An 11,190-nucleotide genomic window follows, 5' to 3' on the forward strand; every position below is an offset into this window, starting at 1 on the left:
ATTTAAAATTTATTATGCAAAGTAAAGGTTTTTAATGTAAGACTTTTTTAGATAGAAAAGCATAGAACGGTGATTTCTATACATTACATTTACGAATTTTAGTTTTTATGTTTACAAATATTTATTTAATTAATTATATTTGCAATCTTTATATATTTATAAATTTCAAATATATATACATATATATATATATTATATTTATTTATTTAATTATAAATATAAAAATTAAAATTTGTATACAAGCAAATGTAACGTATATAGCGAGTATAGCGTATCGTCGATTTGTCAACTCGAGACTCGGCACTCGGCGAGACACGAGACGCGATACCCGAAATGCGTGGCATCGTGGTATAGCCGGCAAGCCGGCCCGTGCAAAGCGGCAATGTCACAGCTCAAGAGAGACAGCAGATCGTATGTCTGCCCTTCTCTCCCCGCTCGAAGCTTGCCGAGGGCCTAGCGTACACGGACAGAGGAAAGGCTTGCGCGACCAGCATATCCCCTCCATCTGAGTAGTTCGGACACGAACCATAGCATGGATACGATGTATCGTTACCCGAGTCCTCTCTGATCGTTACCGAGCGTAACGCCGTAGTTGACGTCCACTTTCTCAGAGGGCAGATTAGGACAGACGTCCCCCGAAGCCGGATGGCCGCTCTCAGGTTTCTCTCTGTTGGTACATATGGCATAGGTACATTTACTGCTATGCATATTTGGACGAACATTCAATACATCGGTCTGCCTAAAAACGAGTCTCGACTAAATATATATATATATATTAGGGTGTGTCATTTTGGAGCAACTTTTTTTTCATGTCACGAATAGCATATATACTTGCAGGAAGGTAAAATAAGATACCTGTTAAAATTTTAGCCTTTAATATTAGTATTAACAGGTCGCTCATCGCAATTTTTTATTTTTTATTTAGTAAGATAGAAAAAAATTTATAACTATCTAACAAACAGTAATGCTAAGACTCCATAGACGCGGAAACGCCGTGCGGCAGAGTGCATTGACCAATCACAAATTTTGATTTTGCTGCAGGCGATTTGCGGCAGCCTTCTGATTGGTCAATGCACTCTACCGCACGGCGTTTCCGCGTCTATGGAGTCTTAGCATAATACAGCATTGCGCCACATAAATTTTCTGTAGTAAATTTACCGCTCTACAAAAAAGACCTCTTATTATTTTTTCATAAATTCAACCGTTCAAAAGATATTCAAAGTTAAAGTTTGATAAATTTTATAAAACTTGTTTTTGCTTCTTATGAATGTTATATCATATCGACTATCAAAAATTATGAAATATTTTTGTAGAAAATTTAACGATCTACAAAAAGGTCTCTTATGTTTTTTTCATAAATATATAATAGGGTCATTTTGGAGCAACTAATATATATATATATATATATATATATACATATATATATATATATGTGTGTGTGTGTGTGTGTGTGTGTGTTTAATTTTACAAAATTTCTCTCAGTGCTTCTTACATATGGCACAGGTACATTAACTGCTCTGTGTATTTGGAGGTTCATTCAACACATTAGTCTGCCTAAAAACGAGTCTCAACTAAATCCTTCAGTGTATATTGCGACAGAGTACTTTATTGATCAAGAAAAATATTTCTACTTAATCATGTTGCATGTACTAGCAGCTATTTACATAGGGGCTGCCTCAATGATGGCGACAGGAACTATATTCATTGCATATTTTCAACATATCTGCGGAATGTTTGGTATCGCCAGGTGAGTAAATGAATTCTATAATATAATCGTAAACAATATTTGTTTGTTATTAAAGCAAAATAAAATTAATTAAAGGAATAAAATTATTTTTTTTACAGTTACCGAATCGAACAGGCAATCAATATTTTACAAAAAGATATCCTAAAGAGTGAGAACATGGTTTATAAGGAGATTACTTATGCCGTAGATATTCATCGCAAAGCTATGGAGTTGGTATATATTTAATAAAGAGCATTAAATACTCGTATAATTACACGAATTTTCTTGTACTTGAAGGCTCACGGACTTTTTAATATCAAATTTTGAGAGATCATTCTTCTTCTTGATAGTAATCGGCGTGACTTGTGCTAGCATTAATCTTTTTCAGGTAATATTCTTTATATTTAATCGTAATTTCATTATATTAGAATTTTATGATATAGTCAAGAAAATAAAAAGAAGTAGCTAAACACTTTTCTATCTATAATATATTTATTGAAAACGATAATTCATGAAAATAATGGTTACCTAATTTTTAAGATATACTGTACAGTAATTGCTAATTACATGTACAAGCTAAGTAAATAAATTAGCAATAACTAAATAAAAACTCAATATTAAAACTTTTAATTCTCAATTATTCTCAATAATTCAATGATCCGATGATATATCATAATCTATTGAAATTTTATCTTGCAATATATATAGAACACAATATGATTTGATCGTGCGTAAGAAGTCGATAGCAAATGCTTAACGGACGTATTACATTTTTTAGCTTGCGTCATACAGTGATGGAATTGAAAAACTTGTTGTACCTATTTTAAAGCTAACCTTCTTGTACGTGTTCTTGTTCTTAGCCAACTATGTAGCGCAAGAAGCTACGATTCACAACGAATGTGTATTTGCCACAGTGTAAGAAATATTTCCATCATTTTGTCATACAAGGGTACTCGTTTTGCAATAGAAATCTAATTATAAAAAAATATTAGAGCAAAATTACTAATATGATAAAATACGATTCGTGGAACAATAGTATATTGTACCAACTAGCGGGAAAAGTGGTCGATTCTGAATGAGTGTGAAGTGTGAAGACCATCACACTCATTTGGACTCGACCACTCTTCCCACGAGTTGTTCATACTATTTTTCCTAATAAGATCGTGAAACAGGCCGCTTTTCGCGCTTGTTTTACAATTTTATTTCTCTACTAGTTGAGAAATGGCTCCATTTTTCAACGCTTACGTCATCATTGCGAAATGGATCGTTTTGCTCACTCAAAACAAGCGCGAAAAGCGGCCCATTTCACGCTCGCGTTAGGAAAATATTATTACCAATACTTATTATTACCAATTATTTTTGTCTTATTAAAACTAGCAATTGTTATTATTCTGTAGATACAACGTTCAGTGGTACACGGCTCCGTTACATATACAGAAAATAATATTGTTTCTACTGCAAAGAGGCACTAAACCTTTTCATATAAATCTCGGTGGAATATTTGTGGCGTCTTTAGAAAGTGCGGCTACGGTAAGAAACATGTATCATATGTTGTAGTTTATAGTAAGTTCTTCTATTATCTCTGAGAATATTGTTTAATCGATAATAACATTAACAATTATTTTAAAATCTTCTATTGCTATTTTAATTGAATCACGCTTTACATCACATATATCATACAAAAACGTAGGTTTCACTATAATAATTATTATTTACATAATGTTAACTAACAGCTCAGTACGGCTAGAAAATAGAATAAAAGATAAAAAAAATTATTATTGTATTTTTTGTTTTATTATAGTCAATATTATTACGAAATTAATATTTAACTTTTACTTCAAAATGTCATAGTTGCTGGATTATCGAAAAAAATCGATTATCGTATTGTTCCCAAATGTTTGGTTAAAGAAAGTTCTATTATATTTTTAGTATTACTTATTACAAAATAAAGCAAAAGATTTATTTTATTACAGGTGTTTAGTGCTACGATATCCTATTTTACTGTTCTTTATTCTACGAAGGAGAACTAAGAGTATAAATTAATAACGATAAAATAAAATTAGTTTTAATTTGGAAGCGAGAGAATGAAAAGGGGACGGTGAAGTTGATTGAAATAAATATTGGGACCATTTCGATCTCGCATTTTAGGTAATATATATGTGTTAAAGTATTAGTAATTCTGCGAAGGTAGAATATTATTATTTAAGTGAGAAATCGGGATTCTACATTGTAAAAATTGCAAAATAATGTTGAAAACGTTGCGTACGATAAAAAATTTTTATTATTCAGATTTTATGTAATTATAAAAAGTTTCCTCTTTGTGCAATAAAATTTTGAATGGTTCCATTATTAAATAATATCTATGTAAAAAAAATTTTCTTTACGATTGCTTTCTTATAGCGCAATTAACTGATTTAATTTATTTAATTTTTAATGATATTTAGTAGTATATATTTCCGATATGTCATTATCTCAAGTAAAGGAGACCGAGGCTATATGACTCTGGGGGTATATATGTTGCTTATGTGCTATTTTTTAGTATTTATTTTGAGAGGAACAGTGGAGAAATAGTTTTTCTAGATTAAAAAAAAATTACGCGAGATTCCGTCCATTGTTCCTCTCAATATAAATACTAAAAAATAGCACATGAGCAACATATTCTTGGAGCCATATAGCTCCGGTCTTCTGTATGGAGAGAGTCCAACAAAATAACCCGCATTTGCACGACAAATAACTATTGAGAACAATGGATTATTGAATGAAAACAATATTGATTATTTACGTATAACAGAAACTTCTATCTGTGGCACTATATCTTTATATGTAAATAATATTACAGAAATGTAATATATATTAGAGGTTATCCCTCAAACAAAGGTATATAAATTTCGCTCTTAAAACCTTTTAGATTAAAGATACGCATACGAATAAGAGTACGCACTCAATAAACTTTTACCTGTAACAAACATTTATTTAAAAAAAGACATAATTCTTTTAAACAGAATATATCACTTTTATTTCGCCAGTCAAATAATAAACAACAATATAGAAGTATTAATCGACTCTACTGGTCATGTAATCTTTGATACTTATATATAAACATCTCATTCAAATAATTAAATTTATTGCAAAAGATATTTTATTCGGTAACTTATTTTTAAAGGTGGAAATGACGTATAATTTCTTACTTCTTCGATGATGTTTTTTAGTTTCTAATATTTATTTTGTTAGCCGACTTATATCAGAAACAGTATCATCAACAAAAAGGTTTATATTTTTATTATCATTAGAATCACTTGATTCTTTCTATCAGTTTCGGATTAAGTAACGGGTTTCAAATTTACATGCGAATTAGGGCATGTATTTTGCGACCTGAAATCGTGCTTTTCAGCACGATCAATCATTTCTGTCTTAATACTTATTTTTAATGACACGAAGCTATTGAGTGATGAAATAGCCAGGTACTTTTGCGTTTTTTGGACTAAAAATGTTTTATGTTTTAGTTGCACCAGGAGCCTAAAACCCCATAAGAACTCATCGATCGATGAATAGATTATGTTACTATTTTTAGACAAATTGACATAATGGAGAAGAATGGGGAAGACGGGAGTGTTAGAGTTGTATGTTTGAGCTTCCGTCAAGCATTTATCTCTTTTACTAGTTTTATGAGAACACACCATAATGTATAATTTCGCTTGTAAAACCCGCGACACGAGAATAAAAGTGCTCCTGCCGGACGACGCGTGATAGGCGCGACCCCAGCGCGGGCGATCGTTTTTTTAAGAGTGACGACGCCGATGTTGTCGAGTCGAGTCGAGTGTAAACTGTCTCTGAGTAAAGACGTACATATAAAAGTATCGAGTTATCCTTGCAATCCCAAACAGGGAGAACAAAAGTTTAACACCCTAATTATAATGACAAAGGTACCTTCACATGGTTTGTATAAAATCGGAAATAATGCAGAAATAATTTATATTTGTGTTTATTTATGTCCATATTTCATTTCTATTCTATTACAAAATGTAGTACAATGTTTAGGATGATTATGAAGAAACTTGGATAGAGTAATAGCACGTTAACTTGGTTATGGGATGCTTATCACACACTCCCTTATTGTTGCAAGTGCAATGCTTTCTTGTTTTCTTTTGCTTTCCATTCAAATCGCGGCAAACATAATAGCTGTCGACAACTACATGTCTAGCAAGCTGATTCTGTAACTCTTAACGACAGTTTCGTTATCGTTATATTGTTGTTGCGCAAATATTATATATGGTAAAAAAGCAGCGCAAAAACAATATAATGATAACAAACCTGTCGTTAAGAGTTACAAAATCGAACCGCAGTTGAGTCACGTCTTTGGGCAGTAGAAGAACTTGTATATGCTATGGTAAGGTATGTATTTCACGTCCAGGAATGTTTTCTGTAGTGAAAAGTATAAATGATTTTCCTACTATAGTGAGATATCGGGCGCGTGCTTCAATGTTTGTGCGTGTGTGTGTCACAGCCGAAATAAGCAGAGAAGTAGTAGGCACTTTGAGTAGATTTTTTAACAAGTTTCCTGCGTAGAGCTGACTTTTCTTTATATACGGTGGCATCAAACTGATTTTGAATCCGTTGCAAAATTAATGTGATGAGTTTTTTTTGTCCCCTCAATTCTTTAATCTTTTTTTTTATTTGGGGTTTTTACTTTATCCTTGGCAGCGTTTGAAATAAAAAATACTCAATAATTTAAGACAAACTCATATATTTAACTTGACGTGTATTTTTAAAATAAAAATTTCGTGACGATTCTTGAATTGCAGGATCAAGTAGTTGCTCGTAGGTCACTTTTTTACAGTAGGACAGACCGGGGCTAAAATGTCTACGGGGTAAATACGTCTAATCAAATATCTAGGAATAATCTATATATTGTGCGAACTCGCTATTAACATTGTAAACGCTGCTTATAGTACCAATGTGACCAACGGATTTCAGCAGGTTACCTGCCGTGTTATGATTTTTACGAGAGCAAACGTGTTTTCGGAAGGTGAAAGTTACATTTTCTGCGCGTGGAAATTTTGTAATATCTGCAATAATATTTGGTCTCCAAATCTTGAGGTATACGTGATTATAAAGAGTAATGCATGCTGAACACGAATTCAGTGTAGTTTTTTCATTATTGTTGATGTCTAATATTTCGTGGGCGATCAAACCTGAAACTTGTGTTTGGGGCTAATCAGTAAGCAGTCCGGGTGCATTTCCAAGGCATTTTCGAGCTCACTGCATATGGAATATAGATGAGACAGAAATTACAACCGTTTAGACCGAATAGAGTCATCGGACGTCGAGGAGTGAAACAAGTCGGGCGAGTGACTTCTGCGGAATGAGGAACCCTCGTAACTATTTTTTAATAATGTTTTGCATAAAAATGTTACATAAATTTTTATATTTTTTTCTTAAAAAACAATTATTAAAATGTATCCTATCATTATTCAGGATTAGATGTACGTACATGTATTGAAAATGCAGTGTGACGGTTAAACCCCGGCATTTTTGAGATTTCAATTTTTCCGCCGTTGTCGTTTTTGTTCTATACCGGTTAAACAAAGCGACGTAGACAAAAATTTCCTATATAAATTTTGTAGCTAAAGGTTCACTCTTTACAGTGGTTTCCCACATTTAACTAAAATTATTTATTTTGTTGTTAAAAATCGGCTCCGAAAAAAAACGGACTGTTTAGCCCCGTCTCCCCTAACGAGTGAGAGCCCGAATATTTATTCCAAGTCTAACGCTGTTTTTACGAAAAGATTCTCGCTCAATTTTCATTCTTTTAATCTAAATATAATTTTATTGGATATGTTATCCGTCTTAAGGAAAGTCTTTCTTTTGTGGTTACGCACCATTATCTATTTATAAAAAAACAATTCGTCATTGAAGTGTGGACACATTGCCCCATCAAAAATAGGACGGATATAGCCCCGACCACATTTTTTAGTCTTTAACATGTTGCCAATTTTAGATAATGCGGAATTAAGATTTGACGCTTTTCACACCTGATAACTGTATATTAATTGATAATATTATGAATTGTTTACTTTAATTTGAGTTAAACTATTGTCGCACAGCAAATTTTTTGACCGTCGAAAAATGTGAATAATTATTTTCGCTTTTCTTTTAACATATATAGCGTCTGCGAGAGGCATTGCAAGAAAACAAACAACATTTAAATATCTTACGTAGGGCATTTTTCAACTATATACTTGTTACAATGGTAGAGACATCTGTCTCTTAAAACTTGAGATAGCAGTACTGTGGACACATAGCCCTCGTAGACAGATAGCCCCGGTCTCCCCTAATATTTTACAAAAAAAAATTAAATTTTATTCTGTTATTTGTACTACAGTTTTTCTTTTCCCAATTATTAATAATATATATGTTTTGACACAATAATTTATACTAAAATTTTATAAATTTTCTTTGAATTGCTCTCCATTCCTTTCTTCGATTATTGAATTGTTCTACTGTTACAATCTACTGTTATATTTCGTAAATAAATACAATTCAAGGAAAGTACAATTTCGACTAATATTGTAAATAAAAAGACTAATATGTACATATTTTTATAGAATTATAAAATTCTTTTAATAGATACGATGATATTCAAGATTAAACCATTTTGCGAGATGGCATTCCCGTTACCCATTCCATTTATGGATGGAAAAAGCCCATAAAAGGAATGGGTAACGGGAATGCCATGTCCAACTGACAACGATTACAAGATACCGACTACGGATATAACTACGGATACCGACATAAATTAAAGAAACCGAAACTTTCTAATAAGTCGACACAGTTACATATGATACTGTGCCGACTTATTAGAGAATTGCGGTTCCTTTAAGTACACGAGGGACATACTTCAAGAACTGAACAAGAAGATAAGGATTGAAATTAAACTCGTTCAGCATCTAATTCAGCATCAATTCACGGCACCTCATTCTCATACTTGTTCAGGATCATCTTCACTAAGCGTGGGTTAATTGCCTCCTAAACATTCAGAGGTGCCACGTTACGGGCTCCAAAGCTGAAAATAAAAATTAAGATTGTTTATTTCTTATTGTAAAACGTCGAATATTTCGTGCAAAAAATAAAATGAATAATTTTCATTTAGAAAATTGTTCAGACAATCGTATATTTCGTTTTTACAAGATACATTATAACACAGAATAGATTGTTATATGTAAAGTTAAAATATTTATTTCTTATTGAGATTTAATCTTGTATATTTTCAGTTTGTTTGTTAATTTTCTCTTTACATAATTATACATATTGTACAATATAACATTACTAATTGCAAGTGTATTAAGTAATTATAAGTCACTTATTTTATTTGTAAGTCTTATTTATCGCTATATGTACCTCTTTATCGTAACTTTTTAGCGACCGCATCAATAGTATAATAAAATTTCTTATTTAATATTTTTGCAATAAATTTTATTTTTTTTAAGTATCTATATAAAAAATGAAGTTTTTTTCAGCGTGGCTTTTCTATATAAATAAATTCACCGAGTAGAAGACTTTTAGAAAGTATTTATTAGCAATTTTATATATTGACAATTTAATAGCATAACGAATGATCCTTTATAATGAAATTTTACGGCTGTTTTGTACATGTCATGCAATTATAGGGGAGACCGGGGCTAACTCAACACTATTTTTTTCAAAGGCAATTTTTAATATTTAATTAAAATTTTTAGGCAAATTCAATGGTATATATTTAAAGAGTGTTCCTTCAGGTACAAAATTGATTCAGAAAGTTTTGCTGTACGTCGCTTTGTTTTGCCGCCAGGAAAGGAAAAGTGACGCGAAGACAAATTTTCAAATTGAAAAATGCCGGAGTAAACTCGACACTTTGTCTGATCGACAGAATTTGATCTAGAACTTATTTTTTATTGTCTGAAACTAAATATACATTTGTTTATTGTGTATTTAGAAAGTACAAAAATTTGGAATTAAGTAAAACAATCATTGGAAATAACGAGAACAAAAATTATTGAACATTCAATTTTTTTCATCTAAACTCATGTCTGAAAAACAATTTATGCAAGTAAATTCGCGATTACACGTGCGCACACATTTGTCATGGACCATATAACTGCATCACAAGCATCGTTTATTATTGGGAGCCAATAAAACAGCGTGTCGACTTTGCCCCGAACGTGGTTTTTAACTTTTGTTACTCCAAAAATATAAAAATTTTGAAAATATGCAAAAACTCTATTATTGGATTCGTATAAAGCATCGAATTTCTTATCAAAATCACTTACCGGTAGATTCGCAAGAGTAAAGCTCGATGAAAGAGTAGACATTTTCGAGAGATCAGAAAAATTACTTTTTACTATCAAAAACGCTTATGTCGCGTTAAAAATTACAATATAACTCAGAATGTTACCAAATTTTGTTGATAATACTGGCACATAAAGACACATTTACCGTAGGAAAGGCAAGTTTCTACAATAGATTTAAATTGGCAAAAAGCCTAGTGTCAAGTTTTTTTTTTTTTTTTTTTTGTTTCCGTAGGAAGAGGTAAAATGCCTCGCGCATTCCTGACCCCGGCCGTCAGGATATGTGGGACTTGCACCCACTAAACATCCTCTCCCTTAAACAAAGCACTCGGGACACAAGTCACGTGACATGGAACACCGGAGGTACACTTCACATCACGCAACAGTCTTCACGCAGAGGCGACAATAAAACGTAAACCAGACGAAGACCAACGAAAGGTTACCGGTACCGGACTCGCGAACCCCGGGGGAAGGGCTCTCTAGTCGAATGACATTGGCACGAGTGCCGTCATTCGGCCACCTCAGAGAAACCGCATGATAGTGGCTGCGGGTAGCCATACCATTGTGGGATCTCTTCATCGGTTACGAGATCATTCCCCCAGAGAAGAACGAAATCCAGGATCGGGATCGTTCACCAGGTGGACGAAGGATAAAACTAACAGAAATTCCTCATCCGGATGAGGAACTTCACATTACAAAACCAATACACGAATCGAAGCCGATCCGTCCGCGCAAAAGAGTCACGACCCACCACCAATAGTACGAATCGAAGATCGATCCGTCCGCGCAAAAGGATTCAGTCACAAGAACCCATCACCAATAGCAGGAGGCACCAGTACACCATCCCTGTCCGAGCCAAACCATCGCAGTGCTCGGCAACAGCAAAATCGCTCACCCTCCCCGATTCCAAAAGAAACCGGGTAAAGGGAGCGAAGAAAAACACAACGAGGAGTCACCGTCCCAGATCGAGAGATCCCCCCCAGGGGACGACCAACCGCGCCCCGACACCACAAAAGGCTCGTGGAGCTCATTGACGAGCAATGAGTCCAGAGCCCAAACAGCGGCAGGTGACGGACCCACGGCCGGCCGACCCCAAGGGAGGACCCACGACCAGAAGAGGGGCGGGTTCCTCGACACAAG

At 33.6% G+C, this 11,190-nt stretch overlaps 1 protein-coding gene across 1 annotated transcript; it reads left to right on the forward strand.

Moving 5' to 3' along the window:
• Positions 1-1,533: 1,533 nt before the first annotated feature.
• LOC112465013 lies at positions 1,534-10,810 on the forward strand. The gene is made up of 6 exons (XM_025032368.1): positions 1,534-1,747; positions 1,846-1,956; positions 2,024-2,114; positions 2,505-2,641; positions 3,124-3,256; positions 10,592-10,810. The coding sequence occupies exons 1-6, from the start codon at positions 1,638-1,640 to the stop codon at positions 10,808-10,810; spliced, it is 801 nt and encodes a 266-aa protein (XP_024888136.1). The 5' UTR covers positions 1,534-1,637.
• The last annotated feature ends 380 nt before the right edge of the window (positions 10,811-11,190 follow it).

The sequence above is a fragment of the Temnothorax curvispinosus genome, unplaced genomic scaffold, assembly GCF_003070985.1.
Source record: "Temnothorax curvispinosus isolate PA1 unplaced genomic scaffold, ASM307098v1 QBEX01014798.1, whole genome shotgun sequence".
NCBI classification, from domain to species: Eukaryota; Metazoa; Arthropoda; class Insecta; order Hymenoptera; family Formicidae; genus Temnothorax; species Temnothorax curvispinosus.